The 23,915-nt window shown below is 42.0% G+C and overlaps 1 protein-coding gene across 2 annotated transcripts in view; it reads left to right on the forward strand.

The window, feature by feature from the left end:
• phykpl (5-phosphohydroxy-L-lysine phospho-lyase) overlaps positions 1 to 23,915 on the forward strand; it is a 92,543-nt gene that overhangs the window by 61,749 nt on the left and 6,879 nt on the right. Inside the window, exon 10 of one of the 2 annotated variants that reach the window (XM_039773911.1) lies at positions 2,943 to 3,608. In XM_039773911.1, coding sequence (XP_039629845.1) covers positions 2,943 to 3,012 — 70 coding nt within the window. In that variant the 3' untranslated portion in view covers positions 3,013 to 3,608. Of the gene's footprint in view, positions 1 to 2,942; positions 3,609 to 15,438; positions 15,529 to 23,915 lie in introns of those variants that run through there. The other variant, XM_039773910.1, reaches the window with a different exon arrangement.

A 23,915-nucleotide genomic window follows, 5' to 3' on the forward strand; every position in this document is an offset into this window, starting at 1 on the left:
CAGGTCAAACACACACACACTCACATACCAAACACACACTTGGGCCAATTTAATGTGTCATGTCCACCTAACCTGCATGTCTTTGGATTGTGGGAGAACGTTCAGACTCCACATAGGCAGTCTGCATCTCCTTACTATCTCCTTACTGCGAGGCAGCAGCGCTACCATTGTTCCATTGTGCCGTCCTAATTCTAGCTGGGAATATTCATATCTCAACCCCATTGTTATAACAAAATAAATCTGGACAACTGAGTTAAAATTGCAGTGAATAAAGAAAAAATATTTCAAGGCAGTAGGAGGGAATTGGTGCCCTTTCTCACGTCATTGTGCACAAGGCATGAGGCAGCCCTGGTTGGGGTGCAGATTAATTGCAGGGCCCATGGTGCAGCAGGGAGCGTTAGCTCCTAGGATGGACTGGTTTCAGTGCCCCAAGTCACACTGTGGGCAGGGCGTTTCACTTTGGTACCCATCAAATAATCTTGGGCTTCAGTTTTCATCTTTTTCTGACTGGAGAATACAACAACAATTTATTTCTTGTATCGCCCAAAATTACACAAGGAATGCGTCAATTGGCTTTAACAGGCCCTGTTAGCCTTGTCCTCCCAGACTTGATTCTCAAAGTTGATAAGAAAACAAATAAACTCCCAAAAAATATCTTGTATGGAAAAAAAAATGGAAGAAATCTTGGGAAAAGCAACTCCGAGAGAGACCCCCTTCCAGGCAAGCTGGATGTGCAGTGGCTGTCAAAAAATGTGTAAACGGCATTGTGGACGTTAGAGGGAGCAGTTGCACCATGAAACCCAACAGACAGATGCTCTGGACACAAGTTAAAAAGCACTAAGATGAATTTTAATTATTTTCGTATCAATAGTGCCTCCAAAGCACCACATCCACAATAAATCAATACAACAATTCTCTCCTTTTCTCCATCACACTCCCTCCCAACTCCGGCTCCCTTGCTGGGTCTCCGCCAGTCCTTTTATAGTCCTTGACACGGAAGTGCTTCTGTCCTTCCGTCCATGTGATTCATCAGCACTTCCAGGTCAGATGGAGACCTGTATTTTCTTCAGCCCGGAAGTACTTCTGTCCTTTCGTCCCCATGACTTGGGAGTACTTCTGAGCTATAAGGGGAAACAGAAATCCCCGTGTCTCCCTGCAGCGTCACCTGACGGCACCCATGGTACCCAGCAGGGCTGTGCAGCCGAACTCTATCTCCCATAGTCCCCTGCGGGAATCCGGGGCACCGCTAACCTGCAGGGAAGTCGTCATCTAACGTCCTGAGTGTGTCGGCCAGGTTGAACTGCTAGCCGTCCATCACAGCATGATGACATTACAGAGAACTCGGTGAGCATTAGGAAAAAGATCCTCTGGTCTGATGAGACAAAAATTGAACTCTTTGGGAAGAACTCCAACAACAACATTTATTTATTTATATAGCACATTTTCATACAAATAATGTAGCATGATGAAGAAAAGAGAAATAAAAGACAAAGTAAGAATTAGAGTAAGACAACACTGATGAACATAGAATAAGAGTAAGGTCCGATGGCCAGGGAGGACAGAAAAAAAAACAAAAAAACTCCAGACGGCTGGAAAGAAAAAATAAAATCTTCAGGGGGTCCAGGCCATGAGACCACCCAGTCCCCTCTGGGTATTCTACCTAACATAAATGATCAGTCCTCTTTGTATTTAGGTTTCTCTTGGAAGGACTTGATGATGATGGTCATGTAGACTTCTGGCTTTTAATCCATCAATGTAGGAACATCACGGTGCTTTGATTAGGTGGTGGTGGCGCAGGTCGCCACCACAGAAAACCGGGAAAAGAAATAGAAGAGAGAGTAGGGGTCAGTATGGATTTTAAAGCCACCATGAATAGTTATGATAATTAATTGAATATGCAGAGTATCAGGATTAGATGAAGGTGAAGTTATCAGAAAGCCGAGCACTATGTGTGTCAAAGTCCAAGCACTGTTCATCACCTGTCTAATTCCTACGGATTGTCGTCCCTGCGCTGAAGCGTGCTTGTGGCAGCACCACACTATGGGGACAGGAAGACTAGTTGGAATTGAGAGATGGGTGATTGCAGCCAAATACAAAGACATCCTTGAAGAAAACCAGCTCCAAAGTGCTGAGGTGACAGCTCACCTTTCAGCAGGACAATGACCTGAAGCACAGAGCCAAGACAACGCTGGAGAGGATTTGAGACAAATCTCTGAATGTCCTTGAGTGGTCCAGACTTCAACTCCACAGAACACGTGAAGAGAGATCTGGAGATGGCATTCCAAAGAGCTTGAGATGATCTTCCAGGAAGAATGGGATCAACTGCTCAAATGCAGGTGTGCAACCTTGTAGAGACTTACCAAGAAGACGTCAAGCTGGAATCGCTGCCTGAGGACCTTCTACAAAGTCTTGAATTAAAGGTCTGCAAACTTCTATGAATGAGAGATTTCAGTTTCTGATTCTTGAATAAATTTGCAAACCCATTGAAAGACATCTCTTTCATTTTGTTATGATGGGTTATTGAGTGTAGATTGATGGACAAAAATGACAATTGTGTACCGGTACAATGACATCTTAAACACAATAACGTGTGCAGTGAAGCAATCTGAAGACTTTCTGAATCCACTATATTTGTGTTAAACAAAAGAGGGCCATGCCCACTATAGAATATGGTGGTGCCAGTGCCCGGCTGTGTGCTGCATTTCTTGAGCACAAATTGTATTGTATTTCTGAGGCAGCCATGATAGATTGGCCATCTAGCTCTGTGAAGATGATTAGTGGGTCCTGTTTTGTGTCTTTCATTTATCTCATTTTTTGACACCCATTGCATGCCCAAACCTACCTGGAAGGGGGTCTCTCTCTGGATTGGCCTACCCAAGATTTGTTTCTATTTTTTTCCCCAACTAAGGGTGTTTTGCTGATTTTTGTTCTTGTCTTCTTAGGGAGTCAAGTCTCTTCTGTCAAAGCCCATTGCAGCAGTCCTTGTCTGATTTTGGGCTATACGAGAAATAAATTGTTGTTATCAAAAGAGATTGTGAAATGAACAGAGGAGACATACTAGAGGAAAAAGATGGTACATTCTGCAATTTATACTCCAAACCAGCCCACGAGGTCACCAAACAGCCTGTTGGGCGACTTAAAACAAAGAAGATGAAATTACTTGAGTGGCCCAGTTAAAGTCCTGACTTCAATCCCACTTAAAATCCATGGCAGGAATTCAGGATAGCTGGACAGCTTCCTTCCCTAAGAAACCAGCAGCTTTTGGAGAGCAATTTTTGGAAGGAAGTGTGGGCGATTATTAAATCTGCAAAATGTGAAAAACTGCTTACCATAATAGACTTGAGGCTGAAATTACAATACTGAATGTCTAAGGACTAAAAGGGGAGGATATGTGTCAGAGATGGATGTCTCAGTTTTGCATTTTTATATATTTTCTTTGATTAGCAAAATGGCTTATCATAATTTTAACACGTACTGTATATAAAAGTCAAACAATCTCATATTAATACTAGCTGACATACCCAGCGTTGCCCTGGGGGAAAATAAAGTGTTTTTTTTAAATTGTTTCAGAAAAATAGGATAAAAAAAACACAGTTTTAAAAATAAAAATAAATTAACAAACAATGAAGACTCCCTAATGTGCTTGTCTTGCGGTCTTCTACGCATGTTATCATCCAGTTGACGCTCGGAGCCGGCCAACTCGATTTAATTTCAAAAGCGACAGGCGGGCGTGGTGGGTTAGGGCTGATTTCACCCTACAGTATTTTTAGACGGCCGATGAGAAACACGTGTGCCAAGTGTCATGAAAATCACTTCAGCCGTTCAGAAGTGATGCTGGAACATACATACGTGCAGTACACACACACACACACACATATACATTGACTTATATATATATATAGCTTACCTTTTAAGAAGGCATTCAAATTCAGGATATACTTGCTCAGGTGGTATTATGTTAAAGGTTCATGTTTAAAGTCATTGTTTAAGTTCTATGCCATTCATTTTTTTTTAATCCCTTTGTGTTGATTCTATATTATTTTTGTGATTCAGTGTATATTTTGTGTGAATTTCCCCTTGGGATGAATAAAGTTATCTATCTATCTATCTATCTATCTATCTATCTATCTATCTAGTGCCTTTCATCTGTCTATCTATTGTGGCAGTAGGGGGCAGTAGTGCACCCTTGAACCCTCAGGTACAACTCCAGACACCAGGTAAAAGTCCAAGACCTTTTTATTTTCGTTTAACACCGTGCACAAAGCACCTTCCACACTACTCAAACTATTAACTATAATAAACACAATTCCCTCAACAATAAACTCTCCTCCTCGCCCAGACATTTTGCTCCTCTCCCTCCCAGCTCAGCTCAGTGTCTGGACTGAGGCACCGTCCTTTTATAGCCCCTGACCCGGAGGTGTTCCTGTCCCATCAATCCATAGTTCCTAATTCCTTCCGGGTCAGGGCAATCAGTCCTTTTACTCAACCCGGGAGCACGCCATTTCTTCCCGTCACGTGACCGTGACATACTCCCGGGTCATACGGCCTCACAGGGCCCATAAGCCCCCCACAGCGACTCCTGGTGGTCCCCAAGGTATCCAGCAGGGCTGTGTATAGACACTACAAAGTCCATAAGGCCCTGCTGGACCTTGGGGCATGATCCTGCTGTCGGGAGAGCTCCTCCTGGCAGCCTGGGGTTGCTGACCAGCATGAGAAGCCGGCAGTCCTCCACACTATCTATCTATCTATCTATCTATCTATCTATCTATCTATCTATCTATCTATCTATCTATCTATCTATCTATCTATCTATCTATCTATCTATCTATCTATCTATCTATCGCCTTTCATCTATCTATCTATCTATCTATCTATCTATCTATCTATCTATCTATCTATCTATCTATCTATCTATCTATATAGTGCCTTTCATATCTATCTATTTATCTATCTATCTACTTCATGATTTAGGTACTAAGTATGGACAAGTATGAAAAAATCTAAATCCTCAAACAAAAAAAAGTGCTTCAATATACCTTGGAATAACCTAACTGAATTATTTTAAAAAGATATATAAATGGCAAATTATAAACGCTTTGTGAAGACTCGAAAATATCAAAACAAAACGTGTACTTTTCAGAAAAATGAAAGTATTTTTAATTTCCTTTAAAGAAATTGCTTTTAGAAAGACTTCGCTTCGCTCGCCAACCCCTTTGTTTGGTTAATCGGATATACAATTTTTTTGTTTTTTCCTTTGGAATTGTTTCAATTTCATTATTTGCAGTTTTACTTTAAAGCTTCATTATAAATAATATTTTTTGGAGACACATTGTGACAATGCAACGTATAACTGCCCGTGAGTGAATATTGTTTCTGTTTCCCTAATAAATAATCCGATTTTTTCTAATGTTTGTCCCTGTGATTTATTGATTGTCATAGCAAAAACTATTCTCACAGTAAACTGTAAACATTTTAATACGAATGGCATATCACGATCTCCTTTGGTGTGTAATCTTATTCAAGTAATATATATATTACCTTTCTTTTTGCCTGTTAAAATTTGCATCGCTTCTCCGTAATTATAAATACAGTATACACCTGACCGAATTATGTATTCTTTGAAATTCAACTTCGTTGCTTTAACTGTTGCTGGTCCACAGATTCTCATAGCGTATGGTCTATTATTGAGTAAATCCACGTTCTGCGCATAAGAATGATGAGAATGCGAAAAGACTCTACTCTTTGCCTTTTATTTCTGACCTCGATTTGTCCTGCTCTTTTTTCAATTACACCTCGTTCTGATGGTTAATCACCTTTTGTTTTGCGGCATTGCGATCTTTTCTATCTTTTTTTTGATACTGTAGTGACTGACATGATGAAGTGTCACAAAAGTTTTACCTGAACAATCGCCAACTTCGTAACCCCAAACACAACTCTCTAGCACTTTCTCCAACAACTCATCCCCCGCGTCTCGCCCCCCCTTACCGCATCAATCACTACCCCGCTATCAGTCTTCCCGTGTTGTACTCCGCCCTCCTTCAATCGGACCGAACAGTCACTTAAACCAAAAAGGCCGCAACCTGGCAACAATACTTTAGAATTTTACTGGTTTCATAATCTATCTGCCTTTTTTTCTCTCCAACGATATTTTGGGTGTCTACTCTCCGTATTGTCATTACTGCATACGCTTTATATGTGTTGAGAGCACAGGATGTGTGTGCAATACATGCGTTTACACAACTGACTGTTTTTTGATGCATGTGCTCCTTTATGATATCATTTGTGAGTAGGGCGTGTATTGTAAGAATCCCATGTTCCACGTCCCGGGAGACGGTCCTGGCACAGTCTCTTGGCACCAAGCCTCATGTTTACGGTCCTTTTGTCTCGCGGGTCTTTTAAATGTCTTCCGGGAGAAGATCACGTATCGTAGCCTAGCCTTGCTTTTGCATTCCAGGATTTCTTTTTATAATAGAGAGAAATGGAGTGAATGGGTCTAAAAAAATTGTAAGAAATTTTGTGCTTGGTCCACGAAATTTTTCAAACCGTTTCTTACCGATGGGCCGAGGGTAACCTACATTCCAATTTCAAGTCCCAAGTCCTCCTGGTTTGGGAGATTTCGTGATGAGTGAGTCAGTGGTATTTGGCTTCTCTCTCTCTCTCTCTCTCTCTCTCTCTCTCTCTCTCTCTCTCTCTCTCTCTCTATATATATATATATATATATATATATATATATATATATATATATACACAGTGGTGTGAAAAACTATTTGCCCCTTCCTGATTTCTTATTCTTTTGCATGTTTGTCACACAAAATGTTTCTGATCATCAAACACATTTAACCATTAGTCAAATATAACACAAGTAAACACAAAATGCAGTTTTTAAATGATGGTTTTATTATTTAGGGAGAAAAAATCCAAACCTACATGGCCCTGTGTGAAAAGTAATTGCCCCTGAACCTAATAACTGGTTGGGCCACCCTTAGCAGCAATAACTGCAATCAAGCGTTTGCGATAACTTGCAATGAGTCTTTACAGCGCTCTGGAGGAATTTTGGCCCACTCATCTTTGCAGAATTGTTGTAATTCAGCTTTATTTGAGGGTTTTCTAGCATGAACGCCTTTTTAAGGTCATGCCATAGCATCTCAATTGGATTCAGGTCAGGACTTTGACTAGGCCACTCCAAAGTCTTCATTTTGTTTTTCTTCAGCCATTCAGAGGTGGATTTGCTGGTGTGTTTTGGGTCATTGTCCTGTTGCAGCACCCAAGATCGCTTCAGCTTGAGTTGACGAACAGATGGCGGACATTCTCCTTCAGGATTTTTTGGTAGACAGTAAAATTCATGGTTCCATCTATCACAGCAAGCCTTCCAGGTCCTGAAGCAGCAAAACAACCCCAGACCATCACACTACCACCACCATATTTTACTGTTGGTATGATGTTCTTTTTCTGAAATGCTGTGTTCCTTTTACGCCAGATGTAATGGGACATTTGCCTTCCCAAAAGTTCAACTTTTGTCTCATCAGTCCACAAGGTATTTTCCCAAAAGTCTTGGCAATCATTGAGATGTTTCTTAGCAAAATTGAGACAAGCCCTAATGTTCTTTTTGCTTAACAGTGGTTTGCGTCTTGGAAATCTGCCATGCAGGCCGTTTTTGCCCAGTCTTTTTCTTATGGTGGAGTCGTGAACACTGACCTTAATTGAGGCAAGTGAGGCCTGCAGTTCTTTAGATGTTGTCCTGGGGTCTTTTGTGACCTCTCGGATGAGTCGCCTCTGCGCTCTTGGGGTAATTTTGGTCGGCCGGCCACTCCTGGAAGGTTCACCACTGTTCCATGTTTTTGCCATTTGTGGATAATGGCTCTCACTGTGGTTCGCTGGAGTCCCAAAGCTTTAGAAATGGCTTTATAACCTTTACCAGACTGATAGATCTCAATGACTTCTGTTCTCATTTGTTCCTGAATTTCTTTGGATCTTGGCATGATGTCTAGCTTTTGAGGTGCTTTTGGTCTACTTCTCTGTGTCAGGCAGCTCCTATTTAAGTGATTTCTTGATTGAAACAGGTGTGGCAGTAATCAGGCCTGGGGTGGCTACGGAAATTGAACTCAGGTGTGATACACCACAGTTAGGTTATTTTTAACAAGGGGCAATTACTTTTTCACACAGGGCCATGTAGGTTTGGATTTTTTTCTCCTAAATAATAAAACCATCATTTAAAAACTGCATTTTGTGTTTACTTGTGTTATATTTGACTAATGGTTAAATGTGTTTGATGATCAGAAACATTTTGTGTGACAAACATGCAAAAGAATAAGAAATCAGGAAGGGGGCAAATAGTTTTTCACACCACTGTATATATATATATTCTCTCTCTCTCTCTCTATGAGAGAGAGAGAGAGAGAGAGAATATATATATATATATAGAGAGAGAGAATATATATATATAGAATATTTATTTATATTAATATTTATATATATATATAAATAATGAAAACAAACACTCCCCTTGAAAAAAAAAGGAAAAATACATAAGAACTTGTGGCTTGGATAACAGAGAGCTGCTGCTGTCAATAAAAAGCTTGTAGGTGACAGCAGCCTATAATGGTGACCCCTTCATCGTGTTTGTTTGTTTCTATCTTGAAAATCTGTGTTATTTGAATAATTCACTGTTCGATGCAACTTTGTCCTCATTAGGCAGTTATTTTTCCCCTCAGAGTTTTTATGTAAACGGATTTTTTTTTTTTAAATAAGACAATATCACAAAAAAAAACCAGAAATCTAATTTTGACTCTAACTGCTTTGAAATAAAAATGATTACAGAGAACAAAGTTTCATTGTATAATTTGTTTTTCTTTAAACTGGAGAATCAGCCGGGGGTCTGAATACTAGATACTGTATTAGCTGTGTTACATGGTGAAGGCCACTAGGTGGCAGCATGGTTCCCTGTATGTTCGGTGGATTCAGACTTTACTCGGACAACTTCACTTTTTTCACGTTTTATGTTGCAGCCGTGTGCTAAAATTACTAAAATTCTGTTTTCTCCACATGAAAAAAACACTCAACATTCAATTAGTTCAAAGTAAAAGCAGGATTTTTAAATTTGTGAAATGTATTAGTTGGTGGTGGTTGAAGTAGTTCCCAACTGTCTATGTAAAGTGCTATTATGTACCAGTGACGTGCGGTGAGGTTCATGGCTGGTGATTTACAAATATATGAACCCCAAAGAGTAGCTTATTGATTATTCAATTGGCAGCCAGAATGCACACTGACTGCTGGTTATGTTTCATATGTCATCAGCATTCTTTACACGCACACAGATAGCTAAGGTGCATATCTAGATAAGAAAGAACGTTACATTTATAGCGGCGAGAGAGAGACAGCGGAGAGAGCGCATTTGCTCCTCACCCTCCATGTGTTCTAAACTCGCCGTTGCGATTCCACAATTCACACTCATTCAATACAAATGAAAGTACAGAGTGGTGTACAAAAAAAAAACGGATTTTAATTTTGACCTTAATTGAAATATTTAGTTGTTTTTAAAAGCTTTTAATTCTGATGTTTTAATCAATTTTAATACAGACTAAAAAAAATAATATTTTATTTAAGGTCAATAATATTTTATTGAAGTGCGGGGGGGGGAGAAGACCAGGGACACCCGGAGTGCTTCCGGGTGCTCAGCCAGTACTTCTGCCACACCTGGGAGGGCTGGCTGAAAGTTATTAGGAGGCACCTGGGCTCATCCGGGTAGGGATAAAAGGGGCCGCCTCCCTCCATTCGATGGCTGGAGTCGGGAGAGGAGAAGGACGGAGAGGAGAGGAGGCGGACCAGAAGCGAGAGGGATTGTAAAGGCCTGGACTTTGGGGTGAAAGGGGGTTGTGTGCTCTTGTAAATATGGACTGCGTGAATAAACGTGTGTCGGGTTTTCTACCTACGATGTCTGCCTGTCTGTGTCCGGGCTGTTTCCCACAATATAAATTGCCATCATAAAAACTGAGGCAGCAAACTTTGTGAAAATGAATATTTGTGTCATTTCCAAACCTTTGGCCACGACTGTACAACATCACAAAATGTGAAAAAGGTGATGGGGTCTGAAGACTTTCGGAGTCCATCCTGTATAAAGTCTGTCACTGGCCCTCTCCTTGATCCATTTCAGTTTGCATACAGGGCAAGTCGCCCAGTTGAGGATGCAGTTCATTTATGCCTGATCTATATTCTTCAGCACCTGGACTTGTCTAACACTTATTTGAGGGTCTTGTTTGTGGATTTCTGCTCATCCATCAATACTATTGTTCCAGAGTTGTCAATCCAGTTTGGTGTACCCTATGGTGTCTGCCACTGGATTATGAGTTTCTTGACAGGTAGGACGCACTATGTGAGACTGGGCCCCAATCTGTCCGATCCAATGTCAGTTAGCACAGACTCCCCCCAAGGCTGTGTTCTTACACCCCTCCTGTTTTCACTTTATACAAACGACTGTAGATCCATGGACAAATCTGTAAAAATCATACCATTTGCAGATGACACCACCGTAGTGGGTTTAATTACTAATAATGACCTACCAAAGACCTACCAAAGCCTTTTTGTAGAATGGTGTACTTATAACAACTTGGAGCCCAGAGCTACTAAGACAGTGGAAATGAGGATTGACTTCCGCCGACAAGTCACATTAACTGTCCACCTTTGCAAATTGATGGCCAGACTGTGTCTGTGGTTCAGTCGTTTAAATTCCAGGGGGCTACTTTCACTAATACATTAAAACGAGACAAGCACATCACTTCCACCATCACGAAAGCCAGACAGAGATTAATCTTCCTTTGCCATCTTAAGAAGCTTAGCATATCAAGGTGTATATTGTTCAAATTTTACTCAGCCATCACTGAGAGTATTGTGATCACCTCCATCACTGTTTGGTTTCCTTTTGCCTCCTCCCTTTCTAAGAGTCGGTTGCAGCGGGTGATTTGTTCACCTGAGAATATCATTGTGTAGCGGTCCGACACCGCTAAGATTCACACCGTCAAGCTGACGGTGATTTATTTATTTTCATAGAGGATCCCAGGGACGCTCCCAGCCTTGGACTGACCCACACACACTCACATACAGAGACAAAATAAAGCACACTGGGAACTAACCACAATTAAAGAATATAATGAAATTCAGTAATATAAATGAAAACAATAATACTAGCCCAGTACCCCTACGGCGATATTACATTAAACACAAAAACACAACTCCACACAGCAAAGATGTAATGAGACATGATGAGAGTAAGTCCAGAGATCTGTATGTTGAAAGGGAATGAAAAAGCAGTCCTACCGTAGGGTAGACACTGTAAGGGTGAAGACGGGTGGATGGTTCAGGAGTGCTCCTACACTTGCGGGAAAGCCATGAATCCACAATCAGTCCTCAGCACACAGGTAGACAGAAGATGATCCGGACCCCAACACCGAATACAATCCAGGACACAGCGGCTAAACATGGCTTAATTAACAGAAGGCAGTCCAACAGGTAAACGAAACACAAAATACAACAACAACAAACACTTCTCCCTCTTTCGGACACCTGCCCTCCTTTTAAACCCCTCTGACCACCTTTGACCCCAACAGCCCCTGCAGGGACTGCTGGGAGATGCAGTTTTAGTTACTAGTAGCACTGCTACAATTGGCTGTTGTCTCCCAGCATGAAACGATCTGTTCATCGCCAGAGCATAAAAAGAGAGTAGGAAAGATTGCAGCTTACTCCGCCCGCCCCGGCAGCCATTTGTACATTGCAATGGAAACCAGGGGCGTCAGCGAACCCCAAGCCCCTAAACAAGATTACACCAAGCACAGGGTTCAAATAATGGAAGGTTTATTAAATAATTCCACCACAAAGTTGCACAAGTATGAATAGATACGTTTTCCTTCTCCACAAACCTCTCCTTTTACCACCGCACTGCCCTCCTCCAGTTGAGTGCTGCTCCACGTCCTTCCAGCTCCGACTCGCTTGGATAAGGGAGTGTGCGGTCCCTTTTATTATAGACCTGGGAGTTTGCACAGCGTCAGGTTAATGGTGGGTTGAAATTGTGTTGTCTTGAGTTGGTATTGTCTTGTATTTCATGTTTTTCCACCTAACCAAAGTCAATTCTGGAATGTTTCACCTGCTAGAAATTACGCGATTCCGATTTCAATTTTAGCTGTGTCCCATGATGGAGGCCACAAGATGGCGCCATACTTCCATATAAATGTTGCCCAGGTGTGTACAGTACATTGATAAGATGTTACAGTATCTTGCAAAAGTGTTTGTCCTGTTTTGTCCCATTACAACCTGGAATTCAAATGGATTTTTTTGGAGGGAGGAGTACTTTGGGGGTTAGCACCATTTGATTTAAACAAAATGAAGGTACAAAATATTTCTTATTGTGACACAAACATAAATTAAGCTAAAAACAAATCCTAAGTGTGCATAAGTATTCCCCACCCCAGTACATAGCAATGGGGATTGTGGAAGAGAAGTAAAAAAGAGAGTGCAGGCAGGGTGGAGTGGGTTAGGAAGAGTGTCAGGAGTGATTTGTGACTGATGGGTATCAGCAACAGTGAAAGGGAAGGACTACAGGACGGTGGTGAGACCAGCTATGTTATATGGGTTGGAGACGGCGGCACAGGAGACAGAGATGGAGGTGGCAGAGTTAAAGATGCTAAGATTTGCATTGGGTGTGACGAGGATGGTCAGGATTAGAAATGAGGACATTAGAGGGTCAGCTCAGGTGGGACGTTTTGGAGACAAAGCCAGAGAGGCGAGATTGTGTTGGTTTGGACATGTGCAGAGGAGAGATGAGGGGTATACTGGGAGAAGGATGCTAAGGATAGAGCTGCCAGGTAAGAGGAGAAGAGGAAGGCCTAAGAGAAGATTTATGGATGTGGTGAGAGAGGACATGCAGGTGATGGATGTGACAGAACAAGATGAAGAGGACAGGAAGATATGGAAGAAGATGATCTGCTGTGGCAACTCCTAACAGGAGCAGCCAAAAGAAGAAGAAGAAGATTATATTCATCCGAAAATTCAATGTCAAGATTTTGATGAATCTCGACGTTTTAGACTTCCCTGAATCCAAAAATACAATTTTTGGAATGATGTCTCTCTGTGTGTGTGTGTGTGTGTGTGTGTGTGTGACCACGATGACTTGAGTACGCTCTCACTTAGGTCAACCAAATTTTGCATACAAGTATTAGGTACAAAACGTAGATTTCTGTCAACTTTTGGGCTATTTCTGTTAACCAGAAGTGGTGCTTTACCTTTTATTCATGCAGCTGCAGAGTCCAATTTATTCAACTTTACTTTTATAATAATTGTTCAGTATATTATTAATTCAATTTGATTTGTTGTTGATGGTTCTTTAATGTACATATTATAAAAATATAATCCTTGTCTTGCAGATTACTCCTCAAATATCCATCCCCATATCCGAGTATATGAGAAAGTCGAGGGAAGAGCACTCCCAGATTTTTTCTTTATTCTGACCACTCTACCATAAAGTCCCACTATGTGGAGTGTACAGTTTAAGGTGGTCCAATGGACAGATAATCCCTTGTCTGCTGTGAATCTTTGCCGCTCCTTCAGTGTTCTCCTTGGTGTTTTTGTTGTTTCTCTAATTAATGCCCTCTTTGCTCGGTCTGTGAGTTCTGGTGGGTGGACTACTCGGGTCTTGTTCAGAAAGCGGACGCCACTTGAGATGGCCTTTCCCTCACCCAAACACTAACCTTAAGGTCAAAAAAATAGGTCCATGATGTTAAGTCACTATTTTAGGGCTAAAATGATAACAGAAATGTGAAACCTACTTATATACCTAATCGTTATTATTGTGAAACAACCAAGTGGCGTCCGTTTTCTGAACAAGAGCCGGCTTCTCTTTCAGGATATACAGTAGTGGTGTAATATTCTTTCCATTTTTATAATAGATGTAATGGTTGCTCCACGGGATATTCAAAGTTTGGCATATATTTTTATAACCCAACCCTGATCTTTACATCTCCACAACTTTATATTCTGACCGGTTTACTTGCTTAGTGGTATTGTAAAGTCAGGGGCCTTTCAGAACCGACATCATGTGACAGACGATGTGACACTTTGATTGCAGACACGTGGACCCTCATCCACTAATGATGTGACTTCTGACGTGCATTGTTTGGACCTGATCTTATATCGGGATTGCATAGCAAATGGGATGAATACGTATGCACTCAGTTTTTTGGGTTTTTTTATAATCACATAGGTATTTTATTTTCATTCCAATTTAACAATTTAGATTTTTTTGTTAAATCCGTTACATAAAATCAGGATGAAAATCCATTTTAATTACAATACTATACAATACAATGCAATTTATTTCTGTATAGCCCAAAATCACACAAGAAGTGCCGCAATGGGCTTTAACAGGCCCTGCCTCTTTGACAGCCCCCCAGCCTTGACTCTCTAAGAAGACAAGGAACAACTCCCAAAAAAAATGAAGAAACCTTGGGAAAGGCAATTCAGAGAGAGACCCCTTTCCAGGTAGGTTGGACATGAATTGAGTGTAAAAAAAATACAATACAATACACAGACAATACAATACACAGAACAGAACACAAGTAAATCCTCACTACAATATACAGGGTGGTCCAGGTCTAATTATGCAATTTTCATTATGCTGTAACTTATTAGGTTTATTACTCTGAGCCTGTATCCAACTGAATGGAGGACAAGTGGGACATTACATGGACAATCATTGAATTAATTCAATGTAAGTCCATTTCGTTTATTACAAGATATTTCAAGCAATTCTTTTGACTTGATTTCCTGCATTGCATTAACAGTTGCAGAATTAGATCTGGACCACTCGATCGATCGATAGATAGATAATGTAAAAGGCACAATAGATAGATAGATAGATAGATGTAAAAGGCACTATAGATAGATAGACAGATAGATAGATAGATATGAAAGGCACTATATAGAGATAGATAGATAGATAGATATGAAAGGCACTATAGATAGATAGATGGATAGATATATGTAAAAGGTACGATAGATAGATAGATTGATGTAAAAGGCACTATATTATAATTATTATAAATGTTTTAATAGATTTTTTTTTTTTAATAAATCTTTTAATTAGAATTTTTTTTGTCCCCAGGGCAAATGTATCTTTTGCCAAAGCTCGATAAATAAATAAATAAATAATTATAAAAACAGCAGACCCCACTCAAATCAGACCAGAAGTGCTAAGAAGAAAGGAAAGACAAAAAAAAGTACAGAACAGAATTCAACAGTAGCTGATATCCCATAATAAGATTTGGATTTGTAAGATTGTAATGCAAACGAACAGGACAAACACCCAGAGGGATGAACACTTTTGCAAGCTGTTGTATATTTTGTGCAGAGGTCTACTTGTTGCTCAAGTCTTTCTCTGTAACATTTCTTCCATAGGGGCTGTGGACTCTTTATTGGCATAGATTTGGTTAAAGATAAAGAAACCAGAGATCCTGCCACCGAGGAGGCTGAAGAAGTAGTCAAAAGGTAATTTCTTGTATTCATGACTTCTTCCTACGCAACACTGCCTGCTCACTTTACTGTAAGTTATTCTCAGTTCCGGTTTATTATATTCGCATATACTTGCACGTTGGCATATTTCAATGAATTCTTGTAGACAGTCTTGTGTGGAGGCGTAAGAACGTAAGAAATTTGACAAATGAGAGGAGACCACTCAGTCCATCAAGCCTGTTTGTTTAGATGATCACTCAGCCATCCCAGTATCTCATCCAGGTTCTTCTTAAAGGTTCTCAAGGTTTCTGCTTCAACTCCACATCTCGGTAGATTCCCACAATTCTTTGTGTAAAGAGGTGCTTCCTGTCTTCAGTTTTAAACACACTTCCCCTTAATTTCCACTGATGTCCTCGAGTGTTCCCCCTTAAGCTGAAAAAAATCTGCTGGATGCACTTTATCAGGCTCTTTGAGGAGTTTAAATACCTGAATGAGGTCCCCACACAGTGTCCACTGCTTGAGACTAAACAGGTTTAATTCTCTGAGTCTGTCACAGTAGGACATGTCCTTAAGTCCCATGATGCACTTGGTTGCCCTTGGTTGTGCCAGTAGCAAAAGGTGCTATATGAAATAATATTACTAGGCTGATCGTAAACAGAAGCGGCTGAAATGAGTTTCCTCCGCAGGGTGTCTGGCTTTCCTTAAAGACGGGGTGAGAAGCTCAGTCATCCAGGAGGAGCTCAGAGTAGAGCCACTGCTCCTCTGCATCAAGAGGAGTCAGATAAGGTGGCTCGGGTATCTGATCAGGATGCCTCCTGGACGCCTCCCTGGTGAGGTGTTCCAGGCACGTCCAACCAGGAGGAGGCCCTGGGGAAGACCCAGGACACTCTGGAGGGACTTTGTCTCCTGGCTGGCCTGGGAACGCCTCGGGATTCCCCCAGAAGGGCTAGAAGAAGTGGCCGGGGAGACAGAAGTCTGGGCATCTCAGCTCAAGCTGCTGCCCCCGCGACCCAATCTCGGATAAGCGGAAGAGGATGGATGGATGATCAAAGTAGGAATTTTTTTCAAATGGCTTCTGACGTGGATTTTGGCTGTAAACAATTCAACTCTGACTGGCTGTCATGTTTGAATGAACCATTTCCATGTGATTTAAGATGTTTTAGAATTCAAGGTAGTTACAAATATTTAGATTCACATATATTATTTAATGCATGTAACTTTTATTTTTATATTGTGGGGTGTTGCTCAGTTGACAAGAGGTTGGCAGGGTGGTACAACAAGGGTGGGACCTCTGACTAAGGGAAAGAGCCACATTGAAGGAAGAGGGCACATCTGAACTTTACTGTAAGCAGACATGGGGTTTGATAGTTTTTCCGTGCCATCAGACCAGACAAAAAGTGCAGTGTCCTTATTTATAAAGCTTGCGTACGCAAAATAAGACGCTGGAAACGTTAGGATTTATAAAAGAAAAGTTAACGGTTTGCTTGTTTATATTTACAGCGACTCTGACACAGGCGTACACAACATTTTTGAGATTTTTAGCCAAACCAGCTAAATGACAGGTCAGGTCAAATCAAATTGGGGAGTATGCACTCGTACAGCACGTTGCCGCACGCACCCACCCAACGACAAAACAGCTCGGAATCCCAGTTGGTATTAAGCAGCAGACACATAATCCAGTCACGCCTTCCATAAATGACCATCCATCTGCCGCAGCCAGGTGTTACGTGGGCATCCCCTTGGCCTGCTGTTGCCTCTCAGGTCCTCCACAATTAGGATCCTGCAAGCCGGATCACCCTCGGGGAATTGCGACACATGGCTATAGTGCCGTAACTGACACTCCCTAACAAAGCAGGTTAACGTGCCTCATTCGGGACTCCATGAACAACACAAAGTCAAATCAGTGGTACCCAAGGAATTCTCTGAGGAGACACACATGAAGGAGTCCAGTCTTCATCTCAGGTCACTGGATAGCGTCCACGTCTCACAAACAGGAAGCACCAGGACTCTAAAGACTTGGACCTTCGTCCTTTTCCAGAGATATCAGGAGCGCCACACACCCCTTTCCAGTGACCTCATGACCCCCCATGTTCTCCCAATCTGTCTACTGACTTCATAGGAAGAGTCACCAGACACGTGAATGTCACTGCTGAGGTTATGTAATCCTCTCGATGATGAGGTCAACACTCTCTCCGCAGACAGACACCCTGCTGATGGCCGTGCCCAAGAGGTCACTAAAGACCTGGATGTTGGTTTTTATCTGGACCCTCGCCAGCCCAGACACTCAGACTCCTCACTCAGTCTCTCGTGCACCCTGATCAGAGCCTCCATTGAGCATCGTCAGCAAAGTCAAGATCAGTGAATCTTTCTTCACCAAGAGATGCCCCACAGCCGCTGGACCCCATGACCCTGCCTGACACCCAGTCCATGCAAGCATTGAACAGAGTAGGAGCAGAACAGAACCCTGATGAACCCCAGAACCAACACGCAGAGGTCTGATGGTAGAGCCGCTCACTTTTTCTTTTTTCCGGATGCCCCAACAATAGAGAAGATGACTTGACCCCAGCAGTCCAATCCCAGAATATCAATCCGTCCCTGATGTGTTTCTTGGTTTCTTTGCTGCCCTTCTTGACACCCACCAGGCCATCCTACAAACGTCTTCACCTCACTCACACCTGCATGCTGCCATTCCTGAGCAAGCTCTACACTGGTGGTGCCCCAATCCCACAGCCATGAATAAAGAATGGGAGCAAAACATCCTCCGATAGCAACTTCTCCCAACCATCCAAGAACAGTTTGGTGACCAACAATGAACGACCCAGCATGATGGAACACCGGGCCATAAGGCAAAAGGGAGAACTAAGTGTCACGGGGAACAAAACATTGAAATTTGGGGTCCATGGCCAGGAAACTCCCCAGACCTTTAATCCCATTGAGAACTTGAGGTCAATCCTCAAGAGGCGGGTGGCCAAACAAAACAAACCCCAAATTCTGATTATATAAGAATGGGCGGCTGCCATCAGTCAGGATAGTCGGCCCAGAAGTTGATTGACAGACAGCCTGCCAGGGTGAATTGCAGAGGTCTTGGAAAAGAAAGAAGGGCCAACACTGCAAATGTGGACTCTGGGCATAAACGTCATGTCATTGTCCATAAAAGCCTTTGTAACTTCTGAACTGCTTGTAATTCTACTTCAGTACACCAGAGAAACAGCCGACAAAAAGATCTAAAAACACTGAAGCAGCAAACTTTGTGAAAACCAACACTTGGGTCATTCTCCAAACTTTTGTCCACGACTGTACATCTCCTGTTGCAGCATCATGTCTAGCTAGAGATCAGACGGACTCACGTAGACACAGTGGTTTGAGGGGTCAGCGGTCACTCAAGTTTATCTGCACTGCACAGCTATAAGCCTGCAGTTAGAATGACAGCGGGCTGCTCGTGATGGATGACCCAGCAAAAGAAAGTGAAACGAAGGTGACATACCACACTGCCATGAAGAACTTTAGTGTTGTAGTGCAATGCCAATGATTTGAGAGTGTCAAGGAGGAGATGGTAGGCCGCCGCTCCCACTCCGCTCGCTTTCTTAAAGCCGCACTGGCGTCAGGACTTTTATCTTTTCAATTGATGTGGTTGTTGTATGTGGAGAGAAAACACCTTTGCATTTCCATCCATCCATCCATTTTCCAACCCGCTATATCCTAACTACGAGGTCACGGGGGTCTGCTGGAGCCAATCCCAGCCAACACAGGGCGCAAGGCCATTTGCAATTGCACTTGTGTTAAATGTTGCCTATTCCTCATTGAAACACTCCAATGCAGCACCCAGGGGATACTGAAGTGACTTTTGTAATTGTTTGATGAAAAAATGTCTACACCAAATAATTCTGCATTTTAAGAAATATTTTTGTATTTTTTTATTTTCAGAAATGCTTAAATAATTCTATGGTTAATTTAAAAAGTAACACCTAAGCTTACATTCTTATTAAGAAATACCTGTAGTCACACATTTTCTGTACTGGCTATTATTCATCCCTTAAAACTGCTTAACTGTTTAATTTTAGAATCAATAAAAGTCAGTCAGTCATTTTCCAACCCGCTATATCCTAACTACAGGGTCATGGGGGTCTGCTGGAGCCAATCCCAGCCAACACAGGGCGCAAGGCAGGAAACAAACCCCAGGCAGGGCGCCAGCCCACCACAGTTCATATAATAGTTTTGATCTAAAATTTTATTTATCCATCCATTAACCAACCCGCTATATCCTAACTAGAGGGTCACAGGGGTCTGCTGGAGCCAATCCCAGCCAACACAGGGCGCAAGGCAGGAAACAAACCCGGGCAGGGCACCAACTCACCGCAGGGCACATAAACACACAGGACAATTTAGAATCATCAATGCACCTGACCTGCATGTCTTTGGACTGTGGGAGGAAAACCCACGCAGACACGAGGAGAACATGCAAACTCCACTCAGGGAGGACCCAGGAATTGAACCCAGGTCTCCTAACTGCAAGGTAGCAGCGCTACCCACTGCGCCACCGTGCTGCCCCCTGAAAATCACACTAGGGTTTACTTTCGGGGAAACACGGTAGCAACAGATATTTCTTTTAATTATAAAATGTAACTACAGACACGCACACATTTGTCAAGACTGCACCAAAAGTACAAGAGAGTTAGTATCATGGCCTGTTTGTGTGGTGTGGGGAGAGGGGGCTCATGTATTCTCTTGGTACGCTGAGGGGCCGTGGAGGGATAAAGTTTGAGAACGACTGCCATAGCGTGTGTATGCATGAGTGGCCACCATGTGCTCGAGCTCTTTATGGATTCTAGCTGCTCTTTTCAAATGCACAGCACACCATGTCTGACGTTGGCTCATGAACATGAGAGTCACTTCAGGTTACTCCACAGTGCCTTTGAGATGAGGCCGAGTAGAAGGTTATACCCCTGAAATAACTGCATAGTTACATGGAAATGCTTATTGTAGAATAAGAATGATAATAATAATAATAATATATGCCAATCTGTAGGTACAAAGCGGCCCCACTTAAGCAAACCTAATAAAGTGGCCACTGAGTGTTATCAGTAGCACCAAATGTTGTCATAGTGAGAGCTTCATCTTGCTGTATTATTCCTCGTGAATTAATAATTAATTATGACGGAGTACATGTTTGCTCATCCTGAGCGAGGTCTTTTAAACAAAAGGTAGGCGGTGTGCACGCCATTGTGAAGTGCAGGGTTACCGGATACACAAACAGCTGTATGACATACGTGTGGCTCGTGGCTCGTAACTCACACAGGATTAAACCGTCAGGCATATTAGGTTCAGTTTAAGAGACCAGTGAAGTTCTTTCCTTGCAGCCCGTCGCCACTCTCCAGCACCACTTTGGTCCTTACCTTCAAAGCTCGTGTTCTCTCTCACTCAAATGTATGTTTTGTTTTTGTAATGTCATTTTTTAAATATATTCATTATAGATATTATTATACAGGTGCAGCTCAATAAATTAGAATATCATGAAAAAGTTCATTTAGTTCAGCAATTCAATTCAAAAAGTCAAAGTCATATATTATGTGTATTCATTATATCGGGTGGTCCAGATCTAATTATGCACTTTTCATTATGCTATAACTTATTAAGTTTATTACATAGAAAATCACCCCAAAAATCCCGGACCATCGAGAAGTGTGCGAACTGACGACATGAAGAATCGTCTTCGCGCTGAACTGGAATCATCCTCATATAAATCAAAGTCATCCAGACGATCTGGATCTGCATAATTAGATCTGGACCACCCTGGACACAGAGTGATATATTTCAAGCATTTATTTCTTTTCATTTTGCTGATTATGGCTTACAGGTAATGAAAACTCAGAATTCAGTATCTCAGAAAATTAGAATATTACATAAAAAATGATTTTTAATACAGAAATGTTGGCCTACTGAGAAGTCTGTCCATGTAGGCACTCAATATTTGGTCGGAGCTCCTTCTGCATGAATGACTGCATCAGTGTGGCGTGGCATGGCGGCGATCAGCCTGTGGCACTGCTGAGGTGTTACGGGTGCCCAGGATGCTTCAGCTTGTCTCCTTTAATGGCTCTGGTGTCTCTCATCTTCCTCTTGATAGATTCTCTGTGGGGTTTAGGTCAGGTGAGTTTGCTGGCCAATCAAGCACAGTAATGCCACGGTCATTAAAACAGGTATTGGTACTTTTGGCAGTGTGGGCAGGTGCCAAGTCCTGCTGGAAAAAATTAAATCAGCATCTCCATAAAGCTTATCAGCAGAAGGAAGCATGAAGTGCTCTCAAATGTCCTGGTAGACGGCTGGCTGCGTTGACTTTGGACTTGATGAAACACAGTGGATCGACACCAGCAGATGACATGTCTCCCCAATATCATCACTGACTATGGAAACTTCACACTGGACCTCAAGCAACTTGAATTCTGTGCCTTTCCACTTTTCCTCCAGACTATGGGACCTTGATTTCCAAATGAATGCAAAATTGAAAAGAGCAATTTGGACCACTAAGCTGTTAACAGTCCAGTCCATTTTCTTCTTACTCCGGGAAAGACACTTCTGATGTTGTCTCTGGTTCAGGAGTTGCTCGACATAAGGAATCCTATGACGGTTGTAGCCCATGTCCCCGATACGTCTGTGTGTGGTGGCTCTTGAAGAACTGACTCCAGCCGCAGTCCACTCCTCGTGACGCTCCACCAAATTCTCGAATGGTTGTGCTTCATTCACAATCCTCTCCAGGCTGTGGTTATCCCTGTTGCTTGCGTGCCTCTTTTTCCCAAACTTTTTCCGTCTACTCAACTTTCCATTAGTATGTTTGGATACAGCACTCTGAACAGCCAGCGTCTTTAGCAGTGGGTTAGCAGTCTTCCCTGATGGTGTGGCCTACTGAACCAGACTGAGAGACAATTTACAGGCTAAGGACCCCTTTGCAGGTGTTTTGGGGTAATTAGCTGAGTGGAGTGAGACACCGTCAGTCTACAATATTGAGATTTTTCACAACATTCTAATTTTCTGAGATACTGAATCTTGGGTTTTCATTAGCTATAAGCCATAATCAGTAAAATGAAAAGAAATAAACACTTGAAATATATCACTCAGTGTATAAGTAATCTACTGTATATAAATACAGTATATATATATATATATATATATATATATATATATATATATATATATATATATATATGAGGTTCACTCAGGGACGTTCTTAGGCGTACGTGAACTACGCATCCGCATAGGGCCCCGACCATGAGGGGGGCTCCCGGCCCGGCCCCGACTTACAATCGTTTTTTTTTGTCGGGCTGTGGGCCTGGGGCCCCTGTCATGCCCCTGGCACTGCAGCCGTCTGTGCCAGTCCTTCACATCGTGTGTCACGATAACCTCCTCATCCTAAATTTTATCGTTCTTTGCCAGCCGTTTTGTTAGAACAACTTCCTGACACCCCAATCATCCAGGGCCTGCACATTTCTGAATTGGCCCCCAAACTGCTAAGAACGGCCATGTTTCACTTTTTGAATTGAATTACTGAAATAAAGTAACTTTTCGATGATATCGTCATTTATTGAGCTCTTAACCAGAAGATTGCACCAGGGGGGCTATACAATGGCACTCTAAAACAATTCCCTCACAGGGATTAAAAAATCAGATTCAAAATGATCAAATTTAAAAAATAAAAAAAGAAATAAAAAAAAATATATATAATACACACCATTGCTTATCATGACGCACTTCTGTGCTCTGTTGTGTCCCCTGAGAAAAGCTCTTAGTCCAGGGGCTATACAATGGCCTGGCAATTCCCTCACAGGGATTAAAAAATCAGATTCAAAATGTTTTCAAATTTACTAAAAATATATCTGAGGCACACTGTCCTTAAAACTCACTGTAGTAAAATGGAGGGGGGAAAAAAGGTACCCCCATGGACAAAATTTTAGGTTCCAAAGTAGTCTGCAAAATGGGATATGCGTGTAAAATATTGTTGAGAATGGACCAATGGTGTAGAATTGTACAAAGAACATAAACGCACATATTCAGCTTCATATAGAAGGCCTACACCAGACCCCTTCACTTTCTTTACATTTTGCTAAGTTGCTGCTTTATGTTAATATAATTAAAATTATTTTTTCCCCTCATCAAGCAAACCTTACTACCCCAGAATGACAAAGCAAAAACAGAATTTTTTCCATATTCAAAATAAAAATCGGGATGTGGTCTTTGTAGCCGTAGACCAGTCAAGAGTGCCCATGCTGACCCTTGTCCCCCACCATAAGTGCCTATCATGGGCACGTCAACATCAGAACTGGGCCATGTAACAAAGGAAGAGTGACCAGGGGCCTCATGCACACATAGCAGTAAGTGAAGCAGGACAGTGAGGTGGGCCCTGCCTGGCTCCCCACTCCTGATGTCACGCTTCC

Source organism: Polypterus senegalus, chromosome 13 (assembly GCF_016835505.1).
Source record: "Polypterus senegalus isolate Bchr_013 chromosome 13, ASM1683550v1, whole genome shotgun sequence".
NCBI lineage: Eukaryota > Metazoa > Chordata > Cladistia > Polypteriformes > Polypteridae > Polypterus > Polypterus senegalus.